Source organism: Poecilia mexicana, unplaced genomic scaffold (assembly GCF_051168715.1).
Source record: "Poecilia mexicana isolate PSO_F unplaced genomic scaffold, ASM5116871v1 scaffold_11, whole genome shotgun sequence".
NCBI lineage: Eukaryota > Metazoa > Chordata > Actinopteri > Cyprinodontiformes > Poeciliidae > Poecilia > Poecilia mexicana.
Window position 1 is genome coordinate 27,465,786 of NW_028263380.1, and position 26,399 is coordinate 27,492,184.

At 46.3% G+C, this 26,399-nt stretch overlaps 2 protein-coding genes across 5 annotated transcripts in view; one reads left to right on the top strand and one right to left on the bottom strand.

The window, feature by feature from the left end:
• On the bottom strand, positions 1–6,672 carry ncdn (neurochondrin). Of its 2 annotated transcripts, none has more exons than XM_088010559.1 (8): positions 6,550–6,672; positions 5,265–5,418; positions 3,858–4,797; positions 2,026–2,189; positions 1,719–1,957; positions 1,419–1,634; positions 1,207–1,349; positions 1–546 (listed from the first exon to the last, which is right to left on the bottom strand). In XM_088010559.1, exons 1-8 carry the CDS (start codon positions 6,600–6,602, stop codon positions 128–130), a joined length of 2,328 nt encoding a protein of 775 aa, XP_087866685.1. In that variant the 5' UTR covers positions 6,603–6,672; the 3' UTR covers positions 1–127. The 2 variants fall into 2 exon arrangements, with proteins under 2 accessions (XP_087866685.1, XP_014828577.2); XM_014973091.2 differs by lacking the exon at positions 6,550–6,672 and adding an exon at positions 5,492–5,597.
• kiaa0319l (KIAA0319-like ortholog) overlaps positions 5,956–26,399 on the top strand; it is a 26,683-nt gene continuing 6,239 nt past the window's right edge. The window contains exons 1-17 of one of the 3 annotated variants that reach the window (XM_088010558.1): positions 5,956–6,497; positions 6,617–6,887; positions 10,812–10,972; positions 19,309–19,416; positions 20,114–20,382; positions 21,022–21,084; positions 21,170–21,350; positions 21,888–21,986; positions 22,068–22,165; positions 22,242–22,332; positions 23,469–23,561; positions 23,647–23,779; positions 23,921–24,026; positions 25,345–25,467; positions 25,545–25,668; positions 25,873–26,005; positions 26,092–26,240. In XM_088010558.1, the coding sequence (XP_087866684.1) occupies positions 19,329–19,416; positions 20,114–20,382; positions 21,022–21,084; positions 21,170–21,350; positions 21,888–21,986; positions 22,068–22,165; positions 22,242–22,332; positions 23,469–23,561; positions 23,647–23,779; positions 23,921–24,026; positions 25,345–25,467; positions 25,545–25,668; positions 25,873–26,005; positions 26,092–26,240 (1,750 nt within the window). In that variant the 5' untranslated portion in view covers positions 5,956–6,497; positions 6,617–6,887; positions 10,812–10,972; positions 19,309–19,328. Of the gene's footprint in view, positions 6,498–6,616; positions 6,888–10,811; positions 10,973–19,268; positions 19,417–20,113; positions 20,383–21,021; positions 21,085–21,169; positions 21,351–21,887; positions 21,987–22,067; positions 22,166–22,241; positions 22,333–23,468; positions 23,562–23,646; positions 23,780–23,920; positions 24,027–25,344; positions 25,468–25,544; positions 25,669–25,872; positions 26,006–26,091; positions 26,241–26,399 lie in introns of those variants that run through there. The other 2 variants (XM_088010557.1, XM_088010556.1) reach the window with 2 other exon arrangements.

The following is a 26,399-nucleotide window of genomic DNA, read 5'->3' on the forward strand; positions in this document are numbered from 1 at the left end:
TTCAGTATTAAAATAGATTTTTATTAAACAAAAGAAAGAACTATAACATGATCCAGAACCTGATCAGAACCAGAACCCGGTCCAGAGCCAGGTAAAGAGCACACCAGGCAGTTTAGCAGAACCTCCTTTAATCTTTAAGTCCCACCGCCGCCTTCAGCCTCTTCATGCGGCCCAGAGCCCCGCCGCTCCTCATGGCCTCCCGGACCTCCCGCCGGCAGTCCGGGCAGCGCTCCGCCACGGCGCACAGCGCCTCCTCCAGCGCCTCCTGGCTGTGGCGCTCTGGCGCAGCGCCGCTCTGCGTCAGGACGCCCACGGTGTGCCGCAGCCAGCCTTCGTCCCGGATCAGCCCAGAGAGCCACGGCTGAGCCCGGACGCAGCCGCCCAGCGCCTGCAGGGACAGACGCCACAGCTCCGCCGCCTCGTCCCAGCTCTCCTCCCAGTCCGCGCTCACCTGGACCGGACCAGAACCGGAACCGGGGCGGAGGGCACCGCGCAGGAACCGCAGGGTTACAGAGAAGAAACGTCTCTGGCCCGAATCCACCGGACCTGAAGACAAGGGAGAGTTAGCAGAGTTAGCAGGACGGACAGACAAATAGGAGGAGATCCGGTTCAACGCAGCAGGAGGTTCTGATTCGCTTCAGGCCCGGTCCAACCACCAGCTCCAAAAAGTGGTCAAACAACTTTCTATTAGTGCTGAAAACGGTGGCAACGCCAGCTTAAACGTTAGCTACACTAACCACAAAGCGCTAATCATAAACATTAGTTCTGCTAACGCTATTTAGCTGAAGCTAATACTAAAGCGCTATATCTACATAACATTTAACGTGCTCAATTCAATTCAAATTATATCTGATTTCTAGAGAATACAATCCTCCAGCACCGACAGTCTTGACATTAAATACTCTAACACCATATTAACAGCTTGCTCTATTTTGTTCATAAAAATAAAATATTTGAAAAAAAAAAACAAGAGGAGAGGAAATGGAACTGGATTCACTTAATTCAAAATAAGAGCGTGAATATAAATAATTATAAACAACTTGGAAAAGTCCGAATAGTCAATAAACAAAAGTTCAACACAGTTGAACTTTATTTACTTGAGAATTTACAAAACAAAACTTATATGGAAAATTTAACTTATGGGAAGCTAAATGAAAGGTTAGCTGGAAACCATGATCAATTAGAGGATTGGAAATGAACTCTGACCTCCAGTTGGAGCCTTTAGCCGGCCAATCATCAGCCCCAGAGTGCAGTAATTGGCTGCTAGGACCAGGAGGCGGGGCTTATTCATCAGAACAGGAAGTGCTTCACTCAGGTGGGCCTCCAGGGTTCTGAAACACGGATCCTTCCTGGAAACGGACAGATGGAATCAGAACCAGAACCAAACACCAGGAACCAGAACCAGAACCAGCAGCTACCTGATGCTGTCCGGCTCCGTCACCGTCACGTTCAGGAGGGCGGAGCACGCCGTCTCCATGCTGGGGTCTCTGGGAAGCGCCGTCTGGCTCTGCCCTCTCAGGTCGGTCCAGGTCCGGATCAGGAAGTCCACCAGCAGCGCCGGGGCATCCACGCTGAGCAGCACCTTCCTGGGGGTGTCCTCAGCCGACAGGTGGCACAGGGCAGGCAGCAGGTACCTGCAGAGGGGGCGGAGCCTCCATCAGAAGGGGGCGGGGCCTGTGCCACAGCGGAACGGCTCTTGCAGCAGGTTCTGGGTTTACCTGAGAGCCCCGGTGCCCGTCCAAGCCCCGCCCCCCTCGCTGACGGACAGCCGGGTCGTCCAATCAGAGAGGCTTGGCTCGGCAGCTCCCTCCTGCAGATGGCGCCGGGCGTAGCCAATCAGGAAGGGCAGCAGTGCGGTCACTTCCTCCTTCAGACAGGAAGTCTCCTCGGCCAGCCAGGCGCAGAGCGCCCGGAACGTCGCCAGCACAAACGGGTCGGAGAAGCGGTCAGGCTCCACCTGAGGGAGAGGAGGCGCGTTACGCTCTGCAGCGCCCCCCGCAGGAGGAGACAGGTCCAGGTGCCCACCTGCTGCAGATAGAAGATGACGGCGGAGAACGCCTCCTGCAGAACCTCCAGAACCTGCCGGCTCTGCTGCAGACTGAGCGCGCTCAGAGCAGAGCGGTGAGGCGGCGCCGCGTCGCCGGCGGTGCAGGCCTGCTCCATGGCCGCCTCCATGATGCGGTAGCATCCTGCAGGGAGGAGAAGAAGAAATGAGCTGACTGCAGTCAGCCATAGTAGGACCAGAACTAAGGAGAAAAATTAGTCCCAATGTCTTTTCAATACGTGAATCTGCATTTGTGATTTTTTTTTATATTTCTGAAATAATCTTTTCCGATTTTATTTTTGTTATCTAATTATTTCCAACTGGTCCTTTTAACTTAGATTTTGTATTGTTTGACTTTTTTTCCTTCAAATTTTATCTTTAAACAAATTTGAAACTTGTTTTCCCCAAATTATTTCTTCAGACTTTTGTCAGACAAACTGTAATTTTTGAAATGCCTTCTAGATATAATATCTGAGTTTCCAACTCAGACACTGGAGCTGCTCTGTGATTCAGGTAACATCTGATATGTTCATAGAAACTTATTCACTAAAAAAGTGTTTTTCAACCACTGTGCCGCGGTACACTAGTGCACCGTGAGTGATCGTCTGGTCTGCCGTGGAAATTATCCAATTTCACCTCCCGTATTTTCCGCTGCTACTTTTTTCCTACACTTTGAACATGCGGCTTTTCTGTGGATTTTTCTTCAACCACCAGGGGGCTCTTTAGCAGGAAGTGAATCATTGGAAGTCAAAATTGGAAATCAAAGAAGAACGCGCTAGTTTTCATTTAGAACAAGCACATGCTAGCAGCAGGCACGGCGGAGAAATGCTTTCAAACTCATATGATGCAGCTTCTAAGTCGAGGAGTATCGATCTGGGAGGACAGGAGGGAAATAAAGCCGCTGCAGAGCCGGTGTTGTTCACTCGGCGTGAACAAAACCGGCTTTGGAGACGGAGAACTGCGTCCTTAATATATCCAGCAGTTATTAGGACGCAGCCCTCTGCTGGGTCCTTATGGGAAACCGAGAGCGGCAGAGATACCAGTGGCCTGTAGCCCGGTGCGGCTGATGTATATAAATTCCCGGGGGGGCTAAAAAAAATTTGAAGGTGCGGTTTATAGCATGGTGCGCTCATAGTCTGGAAAATACGGTAATTGGTCTTAAAAGATTTTTTGAAAACGAATTAATTATCTGCAAATGATGCCATCTTTGAGTGTCTCTGCTGTAGTAGTGACTAGCGGCGTAATCATGTCATTTTATTACCACTAGATGGCAGTAGGTACAGAGCATTTTACATTAAAACAAGAGAATTAGTGATGCATGAATGTTACTACATTCATGCTTCACACCACAGTGTTGTGGCTGTTCAGGTGTATTTTTGAAGGGGACATGTTAAGTGCAATTTGAAATAAGAAATGTAAAATATGATATTTATTTGATTCCTATTCAAGACACTTTGATAAGAATGACTATATATGTAATATAGGCGGCTACAGAGTATCTTTGTTTACATTTTTGGTTGGTGGTGAAATAATGTACCTTGGCTCAGAAAAGGTTGAAAAACACTGATCTAAAACACAAACACTGTTCCAGGCCTGACCTGATGTTAGAAACTCACTAACATCTTAAAAATAGAACCAACAGTCGGTTCTTTATTAGAGAAGTAGAAGAATTTATTTCTCTATTTTTAGTATTTATTTTAAATACTTCAACGTTGAGTTCCATTGAACCAGAACTTAACGACCCTTTACACCGAGTTCTGGTTCTGGACCAGAAGGAAGTCGGACCCGGCGACCCGGTAGAACCGGACACTACCTGTCAGCGTGTTCTGCAGCTCTGGACTCGGATCGTTCCCAGGCGGTTCTTCCAGGCCCATCCGGACCTCCACGCAGGCCCGGTTCACCAGCAGGCAGCAGAACCGGGCCGGTCCCACCGACTCCCAGCCATACAGGTCCAGTAAGCAGGCGCTCAGAACCAGAACCGGCCCAATCTGTTTGGGTGTCAGCTTGGCCTGCAGCGTGGGTCTCAGCGCCGCCCACACTCTGCCCACTGCCTCTCTAAGCTCCGCGCTCTGCTGCGCCACCTCTGGCGGCGGCAGGAACCGCACCAGCTGGGGGCACATCTGGAGCCGGGTCGGGTCCGTGGCCCGGCAGAACTCCGAGCAGAGCCCGAGGAGCAGAGAGAGGAGTTCTGCCGGGTGTCTGCGCCAGGCTTCCTCTCTGGTTCTGGACAGCAGGCAGCCCAGCAACGACAGCGCCCTCTGGTGGAAGCGGTTCTGACCCGTGGCCCGGCACAGGGCCGGTACCGCGCCCTGGGCCAGGAGCCGCTCCGGGCCTCGGAGAAGCCCCAACACGGCCATCAGAACCTGGAAGCAGTCCGCTACCACGGCTTCGTCCAGAGATTTGACCTCTGACCTCCTGCTCTCCTCCCCCTCTCCTCCGCTCCCTCTGGGGCGGGTCTCCGGACCCGCCTCGGCCCGGTTCTGCTGCTGCGATCCTGGCCCGTCGGCCAGCAGGCTCAGCAGCAGCGGCACGGTGGCGAGCAGCTGGGGCCGGGCGGCCATGTTGGGGTCGGTGCTGAGGGCGGCCAGCAGGGCGGCGCCCAGAGACAGCAGCTCCTGGGGAGGAAGTCCCGCCCCCCCGGCGTCCCGCAGGGCCGTGACCAGCAGCCGGGCCGGGAGGGCCGGGCCCACCGCCTCAAACACCTGCCGCATGGTGGCCGGGTCCAGCTGGCTGGCCGGGCACAGCCGCGTTATCTGAGGGAGACACAACCGGGTCAGACCCGAATCAGAACCAGGCCTGAACTGAATCAGAACCAGGTCCAGTTAGCAGGGTTATCAGCTTTTGTTAAAACGTAGATGGATGTTTTACTGTAATAATGTTAACATTATTTATAAAAAGGTGACCATGGATTTTAGCCACATTTATCCTAATGCCACATTTAAGAGCCATTTGAACCAGTTTTAATTTTTAAATAATTGCTTCATGATGTATTGGACCAAACGAAGGAGCAATAAATTGAAATAAAATTCAAATGGTCCTTCAAAATGAAAGTTTTTTTCATTCTCTGGATGTTTATCTGTGAGTGTTTCCGGTCTACAAGGCAGCTGATTGGCTGCCGGGACTCCACTACCGCCTACTGTTGTATTACCGTAATATACCATGTATGCGCGAAGCTAGTCTTTACGGACAGCTGAATTAACCTCGGCAGGCTGAGACTCACCAGCAGCAGAGCAGCTAACGTCTGGCTGTCATTCTTCGCGTGCCTCAGCGCGTGCAGACACCTGTCCAACACCTGTGTCTGGGCTTCACTGAGACACCTTCCTCCTGCTGCTCCCTGCTCCTCTTCATCTGCCGCTTGGTCACCCATGGTAACCCTGGCAACCAGCAACAGTAGTTTGAAGTCAGCTGAAAATGTGAAACCCGATAGCAGGGAGACTCTTAAACCACCTTAGTGAGATGTCAGCTGTTTCCAGACGCAGCACAGCAGCTTCTAAATCCTCCCGTATCAAAATAAACTACCAGAAACCAATAAAAACCCGCTAACAATCGCGGGGAACCAATCAGATCAGGGTTTGTTGCGTAGTGAGGGCGCCATTTTAAGCCGCGCCGTGAAAACGAGGCATTGACTGCGTGTGCATCGTTTCACAGCCGGCGCGTCAGCCGGAGAGAGAAACGTTGAAGCGTGGTATTCCAGGCAGTGGTTTGGGTTGCCAGTGTTTATATTTTTATTAATACCTTTTTTAAAAATACATCTACAGTGATTGATGACGTCATAGACTTCAGTAACCCGCTCCCACAGGGGAGTGCGGTGTCTAGAGGTAATCTCCTCCCACACCACCTTGTCGTCATTTCTTCCCAGGTGATCTGCCGGCTGATTGTAAGAGATGCAACCTGTGACTCTTATTCAGCCTTATCTACTGCCCATAATCTGAGGAGTTAAATGGTTTCTGAGTAGAGAATCAGTCAGTAGAAGGTTGTATAACTGGATCCACCCGGTCCTCCGGTTTTACTAGGCAATATGTTATTGAACTCAATAACATAAAGGCTGGAGGGCGGATTTGCTGTCAGGGTTGTAGGTTTGAATCCTGCCCAGTGACCTTTCTGCATGGCGTTGGCAGGTATTCTCTCTAAAACCATTATCTTTCTTAACAACACTGCCATGTCTGACTGTGGGTCCAGGGTTCGCTCTGGTATCTGTGGCGGACTGATTACAGCTAAAGCTAAATAAATAATCAGCTGCATGTTATGGATTGGTCTCAATGACTTTTAAAAGTATTGATCAAAATGGCTTTCCATACTTTAACTTCCAAGCACGTCATCATTCACCTTTTAAGGAAACAGCCAATCAGAGCAGAGTACAGCATCCCTCCCTTAAACCGAGTTGTTATAGTAGCGCCAAGCTGTCGCCAGGTGGCGCAAAGCGGAAATCTGATTAAAGTTCGTTTATGTTCAGGTAAATGAAGATTTAAACCCACAGTTTGACTGGTAACATAACAGAACCGAACCTGTAACGAGTCCATCCCGCGGAAAGTATTTCAACTCGAACTGTTCTCTTCATTTGATTCCTTTCAGACTTTTAAGTTGAAAATCCCTCCACCGGAAGTTGTGTTTTACATCGTTGATCCGTCACTCATCAGCTGTACAGATCCGCTCTGACCCACTTTACAGTGCAGAGGGCCAGAACCAGCGGCACATCTCCGCTACCGAACCCTGGGAGGCGGCCTCACCGCTGGCAGAACACCCGAACCGGGACGGAGCTCCGGATCTAGCCCCGGTTCCTGGAGAGATGACCGCAGCTGTTAGCCTGAAGGTGCCTCAGCTCGACTGAATCCGGATTAGACAGGTAAGCCTCACCGAACCTGCGGTACCGGGCTGTCAGCGCCAACCTGCTGCAGCAAACCCGACCCATTCCACGGCGGCCTGCCGACGCTCCTCCGGCGGCTCCGGCCGTCCCGCTGTGACTGCGGACTGATGTTTACACGCATGTCAGATCCACGGTGAACGATCCCTCCACATTGTCGGAAGTTCCTCCAGTTTATTCCTGTCGTGGGCCGGTTCGAGCTGAATGCAGACACAGCATCAGGTTCTGGTCCGGACTCGGAGGACCAGCCGGGTTCTGTCAGGTCTCAGGGTTCTGATCTGGACTCATGAAGGGATCCGAACCGGAGACCTTCAGCTGGTTTGGTGCAGAAGAGCTCTGAGTGTACAGAGACCTCCACAGGGACCCCTCAGGGCTCAGTGCTGGGGCCCCTCAGGGCTCAGTGCTGGGGCCTTCAGGGCTCAGTGCTGGGGCCCGTCAGGGCTCAGTGCTGGGGCCCCTCAGGGCTCAGTGCTGGGGCCCCTCAGGGCTCAGTGCTGGGGCCTTCAGGGCTCAGTGCTGGGGCCCCTCAGGGCTCAGTGCTGGGGCCCGTCAGGGCTCAGTGCTGGGGCCCCTCAGGGCTCAGTGCTGGGGCCCCTCAGGGCTCAGTATTGGGACCCCTCAGGGCTCAGTGCTGGGGCCCCTCAGGGCTCAGTGTTGTGGCCTTCAGGGCTCAGTGCTGGGACCTTCAGGGCTCAGTGCTGGGGCCTTCAGGGCTCAGTGTTGGGACCTTCAGGGCTCAGTGCTGGGGCCCCTCAGGGCTCAGTGTTGGGGCCTTCAGGGCTCAGTGCTGGGGGCCCTCAGGGCTCAGTGCTGGGGCCCCTCAGGGCTCAGTGCTGGGGGCCCTCAGGGCTCAGTGTTGGGGCCTTCAGGGCTCAGTGCTGGGGCCCCTCAGGGCTCAGTGCTGGGGCCCGTCAGGGCTCAGTGCTGGGGCCCCTCAGGGCTCAGTATTGGGACCCCTCAGGGCTCAGTGCTGGGGCCCCTCAGGGCTCAGTGTTGTGGCCTTCAGGGCTCAGTGCTGGGACCTTCAGGGCTCAGTGCTGGGGCCTTCAGGGCTCAGTGTTGGGACCTTCAGGGCTCAGTGCTGGGGCCCCTCAGGGCTCAGTGTTGGGGCCTTCAGGGCTCAGTGCTGGGGGCCCTCAGGGCTCAGTGCTGGGGCCCCTCAGGGCTCAGTGCTGGGGGCCCTCAGGGCTCAGTGTTGGGGCCTTCAGGGCTCAGTGCTGGGGCCCCTCAGGGCTCAGTGCTGGGGCCCCTCAGGGCTCAGTGTTGGGGCCTTCAGGGCTCAGTGCTGGGACCCTTCAGGGCTCAGTGCTGGGGCCCCTCAGGGCTCAGTGCTGGGGCCCCTCAGGGCTCAGTGCTGGGGCCCCTCAGGGCTCAGTGCTGGGGCCCCTCAGGGCTCAGTGCTGGGGCCCCTCAGGGCTCAGTGCTGGGGCCCCTCAGGGCTCAGTGCTGGGGCCCCTCAGGGCTCAGTGCTGGGGGCCCTCAGGGCTATCCTCTTATTGCTTCTTCATTACTGTATTTTCCACTGTTGACATTAGCTTTCCATTGTTTTGTAGATGTTAGCCAACATAATCGGCAGCATTTCAATTCATTTTAGCTCATTAACTAATGTTTGTTTACCAAATGCAGAAAGTCAATGTTAGTATTACACACATACTAACAGTAGCAGTTAAGCTAACAGTAGTGTTGTAGTTCATTTTGAGCTAAACGTAACATACTAGTCAATAATAGTCAACATGCTAATCTTCAGTGTTTTATCTTACATCCTGCTGTTGGAAGATGTAAGATAAACTGTTGTCAATTCTGATTCTTATTTACTAATATCTACATTCTAATTACATTAAGTAAAACATGCTAGTGATAGCCCACATACTAATGGTAGCATTTAAGCTAACATTAGCATTTTAGCTAATTTTAGCCACACTTTACTGTTTGTATACTAGATGGACTATTATTGCAGGTCAACATGCTAGGTATAGCCTGTTTATGTTAGTATGTTAGCAAAAATTAATTAACATTTAGGCTCATTTGATATAAAAACAGGAGTTAGCATCCTGAGTAAGTTGGAGTTTGTCGACATGATTGTGATACGGCTCATGTGCTACTGACGTCATTTTAGCTAATCTTAGAATTTTAGCTATTGTCACTGGAGGTCAACATGCTAGTTATAGCAATCATGCTAATAATATAATTCATTTTGATAAAGTGATAGCCACTAGTGATAGCCTGCATGCTAACCAACAACATTTTAGCTAATTCTGGAAATTCTCCTGACATGGAATCAAAACAACCCTCATGTTGTTTGTGGCTGTTTTGGCTTTGAAGCTGAAACTTGAGGCCTACAGAACCAAACTAATCCTCAGAACCTCTGATTCGGTTCAGCCTTTGGCAGACCCAGGTTGGATTTCCTCAGAAACTTTCCCGCTACATTTTTTATTTAATCCAGAATGAAGGAATGTGACCAAACCGCCTCCAGTCTGCCTCCGCCCTTCTGGAGCGGTTCTGCTTCTGCTTCAAACACAATCAGGGATTCTTCCTGCAGAACCTCTGACTGTGTTCAGCTTTTCTCTGACTTTAATTAGGACAAAAGCTGTGGTTTAAAGCTGACTCATTAAGTGTTGGATCTCTGGCAGAAGCACAATCTGCAGAGGAGGAAGTGCAGAAACTAGAAGCGTGTGAAAAGCTGCCAGCAGAACTGCAGCAGGAAACAAATATCAGAAAGGAGACAGAACCGTGCGGCGGGATCAGGCCCGGATCACCGGACTGGAAACGGAACCGGCAGCAGGAGCTCAAAGCAAAACCAGTTTTAATTCTGCTGACAGACTCAGACCTGGCCCGGCCCAGTCTGAGTTCTGCTGTTCTGGTCGAGACAACCTCACCGTCACGCTCCCACAGGATATTCACTGAAGAAGAAGAGTAAACACTGGCAGAGGTTCCGCCCCAGGCTGAGCTCTGGACTTTGACTAGGCCTGGTTTCGTTGTAGCTCTGCTGCTGTGTTCAGGTCGTGGTTCTGTTGCTGACCCAGTTGGATCCGGTTGAAGGTTAGCTCAGGGGGTCCCAAACATTTCCATGCCATGACTCCAAACAGTTTTAACCTCTGACCTCTTTGTAAACCCACAGAGATTAGAAAATATTTAAAGAAATATAAACTAAAAATATCTAATTATAATAAATAATATATAAAGCCATTCAGTAATTATGACATTCGTTCAGCATAAATAACCTAATTCCATCTGATTTTAGACCATTATCAGATAATACATTATGCCTTTAACAAACAATACAAATTTTCAAGTCTCCTCTTGATTGTATAAATGTAATATTGTAAAGCTCATTTTATTTCTATAGCACATTTTCAGCAACAAGCCAAAGGAAAGAGCAAAAGCAGAAAAAGTTAATAATGTTGATCCAAATTATATAAACTAGATACTCTAGTATTTTAATAGTAAATTTAAAATTTGATTAAGATATGAATCAAATGTAGTTTTATTCCCACGGTTCTTCAGTGTTTGCAGCTCCTCTGGTGTCTTTTTGACAGAAACTTTTCCATCTCTTTGTTGAGGAGAAAAGCAGCTTTATGAATCTATCAGCCAATCAGAAAATCAAATGATTTTAACTTTTCTTTTATCTAACGAAACAGAAATGATGAAAAATGTCAGATAAAATTTTATATTTTTTCTTCTCCTCTGGGGTTAGAGGACCATGTGACTGTGACGTTGTTGTTACTCGTTGCCATGACGACGCCCGGATCAGAACCTGTGGGTTTGGTTCTGCAGTTCTCTACAGCTCACCTTACCGTTGCTCTGACTGCAGCACTACGGTGGCCCTGAAGGGCCCGAAACGGTCTGGACCTGCAGTCAGAACCGGGTGGTTCTGGTTCCCTGCTGATCCGATGTTTTGCTCCGCAGCGCGGCGCCGGAGCCTCCCGAGGCGGCCATGTTGGATCTGGTGGTCAGGGTTCTGGTGTCGACCCGTCTTCACCCATCGCCTCACTGCAGCTCACTGCCAACCTAACTCCTCTTCCTCATCTTCATCTGCTCTTCTGTCCCGGAACCAGAACCAGAACCAGGTGAGCAGCTGATTATCCAGGAAACATTTACAAGATAAATATTTATTTCATCTTTCATCTATTTTATCATATTTAGGTTTATTTGTAAATTTATTAACTTTTAATCATTAAATTGTACTTTTATGTATAATTTGTTGTGCAGTAATTTATAGTTTATTTACATTTAATTATTTTTTAATTAATGTATGTCTTCATTATATTTATTTACTAAATGTTTCTAATGTTATTTTAAAAAGAATCATTTAAATTTCATGACAGAATATTAGGGCCAACAACAAAATCATAATATGAAAATAAAATTGTAACAATAAAGGAAAGAAATTGTAATATTTGGAGAATAAAGTAATAATTTTAACTCCAACATGAAAAACATTGGAAAATCAAAATGAGGAAAACATTTCATCTTTTAATTATTATGAAGTTTGAAACGACTGAGTCAGTTTTTAAAGGTTTTGAATATTTATTTTTCTGTCTGTCCCACTTAATTCACTGTTTTCTTATTTGCACCTTTCTTCTGGTATTTTTGTCTTTATTCTAATATTATGATTTTTTTTTTCTTCAGCAAAGATTAAATACAAAATTGAATCTTATTTGATCTTTAGCTTTTTTATTATTTATTTTTTGTAAAAATATGCTGTGTGCTGTTGAAATACTCTTTTACTCTCTTCTTCTTCATACCGCATATCTTATCCATAGTCAGAGCTCCCCCTGCTGTCCTTTACATGCAATAACAAGACATAACATTTTCCCTTTTCCTGAAGCAATTACTTACATTTGCACTGTATAACTGACAGCAGGAAACTAAGTTTGTAAAATTACCATTTCAGCAAGCCAACAGTAATCTGAAAAGTTTACGAACCATATTAGCTCAAGTAGCAACAGTACATTAAATGAATATCAGCATTAGAATAAAATTACCAGTTTCACTGTTAACCATAAGCATTACAGGATGAACATTTAAACCCATTTATTTTTACTGTATTTTACTTTAGCAGAACAGTAGTGATCTTTACTTGTCTTACCGAACACCAATACCATTCTGAACAGGAGTGGTTACATTCATTTTCGCTTTATCTTACAAAACCTGTCGACCATCTTGGTGCATTTCTAGATCTCTGACTTCTAGGTACAGCAGCAGGTTCATTAGTGTTTCCTGGCAGTGCAAAGGTATCAAATACAGAATCACTGTTTTGTTCTGAACTAGTTAAGGTTTGTTTTGGGAAGTGTGCAAGTTTTGAAGCATTCCACTTGCGTCCGTCACTTAGTAAGAAAGTGTTTTGTCCCACTTTCTTTATGACAGTCCGTGGTTCTGTAAATCTTGAAGATCCTTTGGAAACGTGCTCAGGTCTGCGAACACGAACAGTGTCACCCACTTTGACTGTTGGTACTTTAGCTCTCATTTTCTTGTCTGCATATTCCTTCATTTTATTTTGCTTTTGTTTCACCCTCTGTTGTATTGGGCATGTGTTTTGCTTTTCAGTTCTACTGGGAGTATGTTTAACTTGGTGCGCATCTTTCTGTTTCTCAGTAGCTCAAATGGGGTTACTCCGCTGGTTGCATGAGGAGTAGCTCGGTAGTTGTGCAGGAATTCTGTTACAGCTTCCTTCCATGAGCTGTGACTTCTTTCAGATGTTTGTATGCACTCCTTAAGTACTCTGTTGAATCTTTCCACAGCACCATTTGCTTTAGGGTAGTATACACTAGACCTTAAGTGCTGTATCTCTCTCTCTCTCAGAAAAGTACTAAATGCATGAGAAGTAAACTGACAACCATTATCTGAGACAAGATACATTGGATTACCTTCCCTACTGAACACAGTGGCTAAAAAACGAATGATAACATCTGTAGTGACAGTAGAACTGAATGCAACCTCAGGCCATTTGCTGTAGTAATCTGTAAGTACAATAGCATAACGGCAGTCCCATGTAGCATTTTCAAATGGACCTGTAATGTCTATTGCAACTTTTTCCCATGGCTTACTAGGAAATTCAACTGGAGTGAGTGGAGCAGGAGCAGTTATGGCTACCTTATCACTGAACTGGCAGTTAACACAGGAAGCAATGACAGAATGTACAAATTTGTCCAGTTGTGGCCACCAGAAAAGTTCACGCAGTCTTTGCTTGGTACGGACAATGCCTTGATGTCCTTCATGTGCCAAGTCAACAAGTCTGGCACGCAGTGAAGCAGGGACAACTAGTCGATCTGTCAATCTCAATATCAGTGAACCATGAACTGATAACTCATGTCGTATCTGAAAGTATGGAGTAAGGTTCTCTGGAAGACCTTTTTTGGATTTAGGCCAACCTTTTTCAATCTGGTTGCGTAGTAGTGAAAGTTCTGGACAGATTTCGCTGGCAGAAGTGAACTCTGGAAGAGAAATGGCACACAGTGACTCCTTAAAAACAGCAGCAATCATGTCAGGTTCCTCTGTTGCCTCATTTTCAGCAGTTAGTGGTAGTCGAGACAGGCAGTCAGCAGTGACGTTTTGATTTCCTGGGCGATAAGTGACGTCGTATGTAAAGCAGAGCAGTCAAACGGACCATCTGGCAATCCTTAGTCCAGCACGGCCAGAACCTTTAGAGGTGAGTAAAGTCGTAAGTGCTTGGTGATCTGTACGAAGAACAAACGGCGACCCCAGAGGTAGGTTCTCCACCTTTCCACAGCCCAAACACAGGCAAGAGCTTCACGTTCGACCGTGGAGTACCTGCGCTCAGCAGAAGAAAGAGTTCTTGATGCAAAAGCGACAACTCTCCCACTTTCATCTGAATGCAGTTGAGTTAACACCGCGCCCAGTCCATAGTCTGAAGCATCAGTTGTAACACAGGTTGGTAACTCAGGGTCATACAGAGCTAAGGCAGGACTATTGACTATCAGGTCTTTAAGTGAAGTGAAGCTAGACTGTGCTTCTCTCGTCCACTTGAAGCTTAAATCTGTGGAGTCTCTGAGCACTGCACGTAATGGCTCAATAACAGTCGCAAAATCTGGAATGAACTTACTGTACCATGATGCAAGACCAAGGAAAGATCTCAGAGAAGACGTGTCGTGTGGAGCTGGAGCATGAATCACAGCAGTGACTCTATCCTGATCTGGTTGAAGACCGTCTTTTGAAATGGTGTGACCCAGGTAGTTTAGTGAAGGTTTATTGAATTTACATTTGTGCATGTTCAGTTTGAGTCCGGCATCAGTCAAGGCTTGAAGCACTCTGTAAATTTTCATGTTCTTTTTGTGTAGAGCCATAGCAGATGATGTCATCCAGGTACGCTTGTACACCTGGCAAACCTGCAAGGATGATTGACATCATTTTCTGAAACGCTGATGGGGCAGAAGCTAAGCCAAAAGGAACTCTGCAGAAACGAAAAAGTCCATCATGGGTGATAAATGCTGTAATATCACAACTTTCAGGATGCAGAGGCATTTGGTGGTAGGCAGAAGCTAAATCAATCGTGGAAAAAACAGTAGCCCCTCGTAGATTTGAGAACAGTTCCTCCATGTGTGGTAATGGATGGCAATCAGCAACAATTACTTTATTTGGCTCCCTTAAATCAACACACATGCGTGGCTTTCCTCCATCTCTTCTTTGTGTCACGACTATGGAAGAAACCCAAGGAGAAGCATCAATACGTTCAATGATGCCCTTATCCTGGAGATCTTTGAGCTCCTCTGAAACGGCTTGTCTTACTGAAAATGGAAGTCTCCTGAGTTTTTGTTGCACTGGAACAGCATTAGGCAGTTTATGTACTTTGTGTTTGAAGTTTTTAGCGTAGCCAACTTCCTGAACTGACATGTCTGGAGAATGATCTGATACAGTCTCTGGCACAGCAGGTTCAACCGTAGGGGTAGGAGAAGTACTAGTAGTAACAACTTTTCGTCCTTCAAGTTTCATTTGTAAAGCCTGAAACAAATCTAAGCCAAGAAGAGCAGCACCTGACTCAACAACAAGAGTACCTGCAGTAGAATGACTATCATGAGAAATAGTAGCTTTTAAGCACCCTTTTACAGAAATCTTCTCTTTTGCATAGGTAACAAGAGCAAATGTAGGTTCAGTTAGCACACATTCAGAAAAGTAGGTCTGGTAAATGTTCTCTGGTATGATGGACACCGATGAGCCTGTATCCACAATCAGCTCAACATCTTTGCATCGTCCATTAACAGTCACTTGAACTGTGCAGAGGATCTTGTCTTGCACTGCATTGTTCATGTAAAGAACTGTGGGCTCATTAATGACGACTTCACGTACCTCCTTTTGAGTCGAACGGCATATTCGTGAAAAATGTCCCACTTTACCACACTCGTTGCATGTCATTTTAGCAGCAGGGCATGAAGGTTTGTTAGCAAGGTGGTTGAAAGATCCACAGCGGAAGCAGGAACGGCGGTTAGCAGCTTGAGTCGAGGCAGGATCCGGTGCTTTTGTACGGCCCTCACTGGAGCGGAAGCGCTAGCAGCGGTAGCAACAGAAAGGACGTTAGCATCTCTTAATCCACTTTCAATTTGCAACGCCAATGTAGTAGCTTTAGCAAGTGTTAAGTCCGGTCCAAGCAATAATCTGTCTCTTATGCGAGTATCAGCAACACGCTCAATCAGTTGATCACGTAGTATTTGGTCCTCCATGTTCCCAAATTCACATGTAGCAGCTAACTCCCGTAGATAAGCTAAGAATTGGTTTACCGTCTCATCCGGTCTCTGTGCTCGTTGTCGAAACTTGTGACGTTCAGTAATGACGTTCACCTTCGGCACAAAATGTTCTTTAAGGGCAGCAATAGCAGCAGTAAACGTGTCTCCGGTATTCGGCAGGGTGTAGAAAAGCCGTTGGCCCTCTGAACCCTGGGCATGAAGTAAAACCGCGCGCTTTACGGTGTTACGCCCAGAAACGCATGCCTGCCAAAATAGCATCCCCTCTCGCGGGAGCGCGCATCGCTCTGTTCTCTCGCATATTGACGAGAAACCGGACTGAAATATGACCGAAGAGGAAATTTTAAAGATATTTGTAACATTATCACGTTTCTTAACCATGTAATCCCTAAAATGGTTGATTTTATTTCGCAAATTACTTTTAATAAATACGGTTTTTACACCTTTATTGACACATATGAGTCGAACTTTTTTTCAGTCCGTGTCTGTTGAAAACGTTCTCCGCAAATGGTTTGAGATTCTCTTTTAGATACCATAACAGCTTAAAAGCATTACAAAACAGAGGTCCATTATGTAGAACATTTTACATCATGCTTAACTTTCTAGTCTGTTAATGTAGGAGGAAATGCATTTTAATTCATCAGCCTGAAAATATTTGCATCCATCCTGTTGATATAAAAATTATAGCATTAGCTCAGAGAACAAGTGTCATTACGTAGAAAAGGTGAAATCCTTTCAGCTCTTTATTTCTCCAAGTTAGCAAAGGGATGCATGTTTTTTTTTTTTTTTTGGCAATTTGCTTTTCCAACCTGCCAAAATATGCATCCCCTCTCTATCCTCCCCAAATATTATCCTATTGATATAAAACTTATACCAGCTGTTCATGGAACTATTCTGGTTATGTAGAAAAAGTTATTTTACCCTTAACATTTTATTTCTCCAAGTTAGCACAGGGATGCATTTTTTGGCAATATGGATTTTGACTCTGCCAAAATATGCATCCCCTCTCTATTTTCCCCAAATATTATCCTATTGATATAAAACTCATACCAGTAGTTTACAGAACTACTCTGATTATGTAGAAAAAGTTATTTCACTCTTAACTCTTTAATTATTCAATTTAACACAGGGATGCATTTTTCTCAACATACATGCCTTATTTATTGTCCCCCATATATGAAACTTATGTATTACATATGATTTTCATGTAGGATGGTCAGTTATGATATTTTTTTATATCGGTACAAAAGTCACGTTGAACATTTTTATTTATTGTTGTCATAATAAATCACACTTTATAATGTTCACAAAATTGTCTGTATTGTGATTGTAAATGGTTCCCCTTATTACAGTTTTTCATTTTATTTTTATTTATTGAGAGCATCATTTAAATATGAATGTATTTGAATTGACTGTTCAACACATTGTGTTGTATGCACTTAAAATTCATACTTGTCTATATTACCAGTGTACTTCTCATTCGTATTGCATGTATTTCAATCAATCACTCAAATTTTATTTGTGTAGCACATTTCAGCAGCAAGGCTTTTCCAAAAGTTACTGTTATGAATACCATTTCATTGAAGTTAATAATTGTTTTTTTTTTTTTTCATTTTTATGTTAAACCAAAATAAAAAAATTTGTATATGCTTTACATTTAGCAAGGTTGCATGTCAGATTTATTTCCTTCACTATCTTAGCAACAGTGATAATAAACATGACTTTTGTACCGATATAAAAATATCATAACTGAACATCCTACATGAAAATCATATGTAATACATAAGTTTCATATATGGGGGACAATAAATAAGGCATGTATGTTGAGAAAAATGCATCCCTGTGCTAAATTGAAAAATTAAAGAGTTAAGAGTGAAATAACTTTTTCTACATGATTAGAGTAGTTCTGTAAACTACTGGTATGAGTTTTATATCAATATGATAATATTTGGGGAGAATAAAGAGGGGATGCATATTGTGGCAGGCTGGAAATCCATGTTGCCAAAAAATGCATCCCTGTGCTAACTTTAAGAAAAAAAAAAGTTAAGTGTGAAATATATTTTTCTACATAATCAGAGTAGTTCTGTAAACTACTGGTATGAGTTTTAAATCAATAGGATAATATTTGGGGAAAATAGAGAGGGGATGCGTATTTTGGCAGAGTCAAAATCCATATTGCCAAAAAATGGATCCCTGTGCTAACTTTAAGAAATAAAGAGTTAAGAGTGAAATAACTTTTTCTACATAACCAGAGTAGTTCTATAAACTTCCTGTATGGGTTTTATATCAATAGGATAATATTTGAGGAGAATAGAGGGGATGCATATCGTGGCAGGCTGGAAATCCATATTGCCAAAAAATGCATCCCTGTGCTAACTTTGAGAAATAAAATGTTAAGGGTAAAATAACTTTTTCTACATAACCAGAATAGTTCCATGAACGACTTGTATAAGTTTTATATTAGTAGGATAATATTTGAGGAGAATAGAGAGGGGATGCGTATTTTGGCAGGCTGGAAATCCATATTGCCCAAAAATGCATCCCTGTGTTAAATTGAAGAATTAAAAAGTTAAGAGTCAAATAACTTTTTCTACATAACCAGAATAGTTCCATGAACTACTGGTATAAGTTTTAAATCACTAGAATAATATTTGGGGAGGATAGAGAGGGGATGCATATTTTGGCAGGTTGGAAAAGCAAATTGCCAAAAAAAAAAAAAGCATCCCTTTGCTAACTTGGAGAAATAAAGAGCTGAAAGGATTTCACCTTTTCTACGTAATGACACTTGTTCTCTGAGCTAATGCTATAATTTTTATATCAACAGGATGGATGCAAATATTTTCAGGCTGATGAATTAAAATGCATTTCCTCCTACATTAACAGACTAGAAAGTTAAGCATGATGTAAAATGTTCTACATAATGGACCTCTGTTTTGTAATGCTTTTAAGCTGTTATGGTATCTAAAAGAGAATCTCAAACCATTTGCGGAGAACGTTTTCAACAGACACGGACTGAAAAAAAGTTCGACTCATATGTGTCAATAAAGGTGTAAAAACCGTATTTATTTCAAGTAATTTGCGAAATAAAATCAACCATTTTAGGGATTACATGGTTAAGAAACGTGATAATGTTACAAATATCTTTAAAATTTCCTCTTCGGTCATATTTCAGTCCGTTTTCTCGTCAATATGCGAGAGAACAGAGCGATGCGCGCTCCCGCGAGAGGGGATGCAATTTTGGGCAGGCATGCGTTTCTGGGCATAACACCGGCAGGCCAGCTATCCCCCGATGCAGCCATCACCAACATGTAGTTGTCGAACATCTTTAGCCATGTTGGAAACGGTATCGCTGGTTCCCCCGGGCATGGCATGAATGGAGTAGGTAAAGGCACAGAAATGGACATCCTCGTCCCCAATGTTGTGGTGTGCTATGTTGAAATAGTGGAATAAGCAGGCATCACACGTAGCTCAGCTTCAGTTCTCTCTTTACTCTCTTCTTCTTCTTCATACCGCATATCTTATCTTATCCATAATCAGAGCTCCCCCTGCTGTGCTTTACATGCAATAACAAGACATAAAATGTTTTTATAATATTCTATTTCATCCCTTTCATTTCTTTTAATAATTTAGATGAAATGTGATCTGTTGTTTTGGAACGGTTCTGGTTCCGGTCCGGTTCTGGATGTTTGTCTCCGTTCCTCCTGCAGATTCTGGTACCAGGTGGAAAATGTCCGGCGGCCGTCCGGACCTGCTCGGCTGGCGCTGGCCTCTCCTGCTGCTGCTGGCCCGCCTGTGGTTCCTGGCTCCGCCCACAGGTAAGCCAGCCAACATGGCGGACAGATGAACCGCAGGGCTTTGTGTGGCGTTGCCCTCCGCTCTGGCCCCATCACGTTGCCAGGGCAACAAAAGGTCCAGTTGGGCCGTCCTCAGTCCATCTGTCCCACCAGGAGACAGAACCGAAGGTTTCTGTTTAAGCTGTTTAACCAGTGATGGCCGCTAATACGCTAATAGCTATTAGCATGTTAGCACTTTAGCTTCTTTGCTAACGTTTATCTTTCCCATTATTAACGTTTCTATATAAATTCTAAGCACCAGTTTAATTGGCTATTTGATAAACTTTCAGTTGAAGAAATTTTGACAAGTTTGGGTTATCAACGTTTATGCTCATGCTCTTATTTTGAAGTGGGTGAAGACGCAGCAGTTCTGTTTCCTCTCGTCACAGCCCCTTGGTTTTTCCAGTAACTTTATTTAAAACACAAAAAATTCATAAACAAAATAAAACAGACAGTTCTGACTCGGTTCTTTGCTGGTTCTTAACCATTTTGACCCGGTTCTGACCCGGTCCTGAGCTGGTTCTGTCTGGACGTGGAGTCGGATGTGTTTGGAACGTGATGCGTTCACTGACTGCTTTCATTACTGCGTTATTTTCAGAATCGTTTAGATTCTCCGTCTGGATTCTTCTGCTGCGTGTGGGGTGAATTGCGACCTTTGACCCTTTGACTCCTCCTCCAGGCCAGGCGGCTGCCCTTTGTCGGGTCTCCGGCGGCGTCCTGGGGATCCACTGGAGCAGCACCCTGAGCCTGGGCTGGTTCCCGCTGGCGTCCGGCCAAGGCGGCGCCACCTGCTGGGAGACGTGCTGCCTGCGGCCGGGCTGCGGCGCCGTGTGGAGCGTCGGCGGGCGCTGCGTGCTGCTGGGCTGCTCCAGGACGGACGGCTGCGACATCTCCGCCCTGCCGCAGCCGCACCAAGAGTCGCTGGGGCTGCTGCAGCTGCTGGCCAAGGTGGCTGAGGGCCGGGCTGGGAGGAAATTAGTTTGATTACAAGAATAAAGTCATAATATTAGCAAATTTACCAGAAAATAAAAGTTTTAATGAGAAAAAAGCTTCAGGAGTTCCAAACATCACTTTGTGATTTTTCTTCCAAAAAAGATTGTCGTTTCAAATTTGATGCTGATGTGGCAAAAGTATTTAATTAAACCAACATGAAAATATAATTTCACACATGCTCAGCATTAGTCATTTTAATTTTTCATTTTTGTGTCTGCGTTATTATAAAATGTACTTTATTCACCAAACATTACGACTTTTTCCTCTTTTTATCCCGGCCGTTACATTTTACTCTTAACTCCAAAGTATAATTTCACCAGGTGTTCAAAAGTCATAAAAACTTTTTTTTTCTCATAATGACCTTTTTGTTATGCTATTTTATTCATGTACAGTTATGACTTTTTTTCTTTTAATTAAACTTAAAAATCATGAACTGGCTCTAATAGTCCACCTGAATTCAAAGTGTAAATAAGAGAACATGATTGTCAAGATGGCCGCCCTGGGCGCGATGACATCACTGAAACCCAAAAACATCCAGATTTCCCAAAATGAAATCTTAAACCCGTTTCCTGACTCGTTTATTTCCTCCTGCAGGGTCCGGCCAGGATGAAGCGCAGGAATCCTCGACATGCAGGAAGACGCAGCTTCATCACCATGGTAACGCCACAGAACAACGCTCCATCATCAGATTCCGGTTCTGTTCTGGTTCTGATCTGTTTCATTCATGAATCTGTGTGTGCAGGAGACGCTGCGCGCCGCTCCCACAGCTCCCAGCAGCTCCAGTCTGCTGCCGACCGCCCAGCAGAACCTCAGCCTGCCGGCCAATGGCAGCTCAGACGGCGTTCCCGTTCTGCTGCCGCAGAACGCCACAGTCGATCCCACCGCGTCCTCCAACGACACGGCTGAGGCTCCGCCCCCAGCAGGTGAGAGGCAGCAGGGGCGTCACATGACCTGCAGGTGGGAGCGTGGACTTTGCACCCCCGCCGCAGGTCAGCTGCGGTTTTCCCAGATCCTGAGGCGTTTTAGTGTCGACAGCTGGAATGCAGCGCGGCGCTCCGAGGCTCTGCAAACAGGAAGAACCGAGTTATCAGTTCCTGTGAGCCGAACAAATATCAGGAAACCAGAAACGATCAGCTGCAGTCGGAACAAACTCCTCCACCTCACAGATTCATGGAGCTAACCGATGTTGCATCTGCTGCTGCAGCAGCTGCAGCACAAACATGCAGCCATTAATCCATCATTAAATAAATGTAATTTTTGGGAATTTTAAGAGAATAAAATAGTAATTTCATGAGAACTCCAACACGAAACATGATAAATAGTTAAAATCAGGAATGTTGAGCAACTTGTGATGTTTTTTTTGGCGTAACTTTTTTTCTTCGTTTTCGTAAACCGCTGTGGAACTGTGGTTTCTGAGGGTCAGCGAACCACAGTTCACTGGTCCTGCTCTCCTCCTGCAGTCAGGGAGTTGGTGGTTTCGGCCGGAGAGAGCGTGGAGGTGACGCTGCCGCGGAACGAGGTGGAGCTCAACGCCTACGTGGTCCCGACACCCCAACCAGGTAAGGTCTCACCTGGAGGCGGGGCATCGTGGAGAGGAGCGGAGCTTCCCTCCATGATGCTCCACGTCTGGTTCTCTGCAGGAAGCAGCTACGCCTTCGACTGGCAGCTGAAGACGCATCCCAGAGATTACAGCGCACAGGTGGAGGGCAACAAGGGACAAACACTGAAGCTCAGCGAGGTGCTCAGGCTCTGGTTCTGAACCTGGTTCAGGTCCTGGTTCTGGTCCTGTCTGACCTCCTCTTCCCCCCCCCCAGCTAACAGTGGGCCTGTACGAGTTCGAGGTGACGGTGACGGACGGGGACGGCGCTTTTGGGCGGGGCTACGTCAACGTCACCGTCAGACCAGGTGAGACGGGAGGCAGGTTGTGTTTAGGTTGTGATCAGGTTGTGTTCAGGTTGTGTTTAGGTTGTGATCAGGTTGTGTTCAGGTTGTGTTCAGGTTGTGTTCAGGTTGTGTTCAGGTTGTGTTCAGGTTGTGTTTTAGGTTGTGTTCAGGTTGTGTTCAGGTTGTGTACAGGTTCTGTTCAGGTTGTGTTCAGGTTGTGTTTAGGTTGTGTTTTAGGTTGTGTTCAGGTTGTGTTCAGGTTGTGTTCAGGTTGTGTTCAGGTTCTGTTCAGGTTGTGTTCAGGTTGTGTTCAGGTTGTGTTCAGGTTGTGTACAGGTTGTGTTCAGGTTGTGTTCAGGTTGTGTTTTAGGTTGTGTTCAGGTTGTGTTCAGGTTGTGTTTTAGGTTGTGTTCAGGTTGTGTTCAGGTTGTGTTCAGGTTGTGTTCAGGTTGTGTTCAGGTTGTGTTCAGGTTCTGTTCAGGTTGTGTTCAGGTTGTGTACAGGTTGTGTTCAGGTTGTGTTCAGGTTGTGTTTAGGTTGTGTTCAGGTTGTGTTCAGGTTGTGTTCAGGTTGTGTTTAGGTTGTGTTCAGGTTGTGTTCAGGTTGTGTTCAGGTTGTGTTTAGGTTCTCTTTAGGTTCTGTTCAGGTTGTGTTCAGGTTGTGTTTAGGTTCTGTTCAGGTTCTCTTTAGGTTGTGTTCAGGTTGTGTTCAGGTTGTGTTCAGGTTGTCTTTAGGTTGTGTTCAGGTTGTGTTTAGGTTGTGTTTAGGTTCTGTTCAGGTTCTCTTTAGGTTGTGTTCAGGTTGTGTTTAGGTTCTCTTTAGGTTCTGTTCAGGTTGTGTTCAGGTTGTGTTTAGGTTCTCTTTAGGTTCTGTTCAGGTTGTGTTCAGGTTGTGTTTAACACAACAGAAAAACTAATTTCCACTTTTTTTGGTCATCAGTTGTTTTCTGTTTTGTTGGCCAAATTATTACTTTTTTTATTTGGTCTTGGGCCGAACAAAATCATGAAAAGGTCCACAAACAGCCCACATGCCACACTTTGGACAGCACAGTTGATAAATGAGCAGATCAGATCGCATGAATGAACATCCCATGATGTGTTTGACTGATTCTGGTTCTGCTCAGTGATCCACTTAATGCCTCATTTTCCACTTGGCAGAGCCGCGCGTAAACAAACCCCCGGTTGCCACGGTTTCCCCCAAGTACCAGGAGATCTCCCTGCCGATCAGCTCCACGGTGATCGACGGCAGCCGTGAGTGGTTTTCACTCAACACAAACGCTGCCAGCCGCCATAGTGCTGACCCAAACCTTCCTCCTCCTCCTCTTCCTCTGCGCAGAGAGCACCGACGACGACAAGGTCGTGACCTGGCATTGGGAGGAGGTCAAAGGTCCCCTGAGGGAGGAGAAGGTTTCTGCCGACACGCCCATCCTCACCCTCACCAACCTGGTTCCTGGGAACTACACGTTCAGGTGGGGGTCGAGGAACCCGGCCGGTTCTGCTGAGGTTCTGGTCCAAACACAGACCGGGTCTAGGAAGATTAAAGCTGCCAGCCAGAACTTTTCTCTGAGTAAAACAATGTGAATGAGTTTTCCTCCTCATTCCTCCTCCAGTCTGACCGTCACGGACTCGGACGGCGCCACGGACTCGACCCAGGCTACCCTGTCTGTCAACAAAGCCAAGGACTACAAGCCTGTAGCCAACGCCGGCCCAAACCAGGTCAGAAACCTCCTTCCTGTTGGTTCTGGTCTGTACGGCATGCCAATAGTGCCAAAATTTTGACTATTTTCCACCCAGCGGGGGGTACTTCTTTGTTCCCAGGATGCTACTTCTGCTCTGACGCTAGCTACTGACCTGATTAATGATCGGCCGGCATCACTAACTGAGCAGGAGAGTACTAGCTAGCCTTAGCTTTGGAGAGGCTAATGATTAGCATGGTTAGGCTGGTCATCCTACTTCCTCTGCTGTCCATTATTATGGATAGGTTAGCATTAGCATTAGATATGCTGGTGTTACCATTAATTCAGTTAGCATTAGCATTGGATAGGCTAACATTAATAACAATACATTTGAAAAACTACCATCAACAATGGGTAGGCTTGTGTTAGCATTGGATAGGCTAACAACTAGCGTGTCTAGGCTGATGTAGAAAAACTTATCAAGATAAATGGTTAGCATGAAGTATCTGTAGGCACCATGCTTCAGATGGGTTGTATTTTTGTTTACTGTAATCCAAAGCGACGCTAAGTGTAAGCATACTGTATTAGATGGCTAAAGCATCTAATGTTATACTGCCCTTTAATTAGCTCTAAGTTAAAAACTTCAGTGCTCAGATGCTGCAAACATGGACAACATTATGCTACTTTAAAAGCAGAATATTTAAAACCTAGTTGGTAATTTGTGAAATCTCTATTTAATTTGTGAAAGTTCAAATATTAGGTGGAACTGCACCTTAGCCAATTGTTAATTGAAAGAATTAGTACAAGTCACGGGTGACCCGCCAAGGCATGCTAGATGTTAGCCTATCCAAGGGTAATGTTAGCTGTGGATAGCCTTGCAGTAGCCTATCCAATTTAAACACCAACTTGTCCAATGCTAATGCTAGCTAATGCTATCTGTGCTAATGAACCGAAGAAGTAGGCAATTCAACTTCTTCTGCCTATATAACAACTAGCATTGGATAGCTGAGCACTAGCCTATCCAGTTTAAACCCCAACCTGTCTGATGCTAACATTAGCCTATCCATGCTAATGGGTAGTAGAGGAAAAGGCAACTCAGTGGATGACCAACCTAGCTATGGTAGTTGTTAGCCTCTCCAAGTTAATGTTAGCTGGTCTTCTCCCTCTCAATTACTGCTGTTGGTCTATCATTAATCAGATCAGGAGCTAGCTTTGGATAAAACCTTCTGGAACAATGCAGCAGCCTCTACTGGGTGAACAGCAGTCTTAATTTTGGCCCCAACAGTGCACCGTAGAATCGGGCCGTAGAACCGGGCCCATGCGGTACCAGTCCCAACGGGCTGTCTGTCTCTCTCCAGGCCATCCAGCTGCCGAGGAACTCCATCACGCTATACGGCAACCAGAGCACGGACGACCACGACAACCTGAGCTACGAGTGGTCGCTGAGCCCAGAGAGCAAGGACAAGGTGGTGGAGATGCAGGTGAGGTTCTGCAGCGCCGCTGGGTCGGTCCGGGTCGGTCCCGGAGCGCTGGCCTCACCGTGTTCCGTGGTTTCCAGGGCGTGCGGACGCCGATCCTGCAGCTGTCGGCCATGCAGGAGGGAGACTACACCTTCCAGCTGACGGTGACGGACTCGGCAGGACAGCAAGACACGTCCAAGGTCATCGTCATCGTGCAACCGGGTCAGAACCGTCTCAGTATGTTTCATGGTCCGATTAGATCCAGAACCTTTCTGTTGGTCTGTCTGCCAATAAACACAGCAGAAAGTATTCACGCTCTTCAGTTCTTAAACATTTAGTCAAAGGAAGAAAAACAAGACATTTTAAACTGGTTCTGGTGGTTCTGCTGGGTTCTAATGGGTCTGCTGGGTTCTAATAATGCTGCAGAGAACAACCAGCCTCCGGTGGCGGACGCCGGGCCGGAGAAGGAGCTGACACTGCCGGTGGATGAAACCACGCTGGATGGCAGAAAGAGCAGTGATGACCAGAAGATCGCCTCGTACCACTGGACCAAGACCAGGTCGGTTCTGGTTCTGGTTCTGGAGGTTCACTGGACTCGGGCTGATTTAAAAACGGACCCTTTCTGGGCACTTTCTGCTCCTCCAGCGGTCCGGACGGCGTGAAGATCAACAACGCAGACAAAGCTGTTGCCACGGTAACGGGCCTGGAGGTCGGGGAGTACCATTTCACGCTGACGGTGGCGGACGACAGGAAGCTGGAGAGCAGCGACACGGTGAAGGTCATCGTCAGAGAAGGTCAGTGGGCCGTTCTGGAGTGGGTCTCGCAGCCAATCAGGAGGCCTGCAGCGTCTCGCAGCCAATCAGGAGGCCTGCAGCGTCTCGCAGCCAATCAGGAGGCCTGCAGCGTCTCGCAGCCAATCAGGAGGCCTGCAGCGTCTCGCAGCCAATCAGGAG

Coding starts and splice junctions, on each gene's coding strand:
- ncdn (XM_088010559.1), bottom strand. CDS start 6,602: ATGAAGAGAACAGTTCGAGTTGAAATACTTTCCGCGGGATGGACTCGT. Junction 5,419..6,549: donor GCGGGATGGACTCGTTACAG/GTTCGGTTCTGT, acceptor GCTGGTTGCCAG/GGTTACCATGGGTGACCAAG. Junction 2,190..3,857: donor GCTGCAGAACACGCTGACAG/GTAGTGTCCGGT, acceptor TCCTCCCTGCAG/GATGCTACCGCATCATGGAG.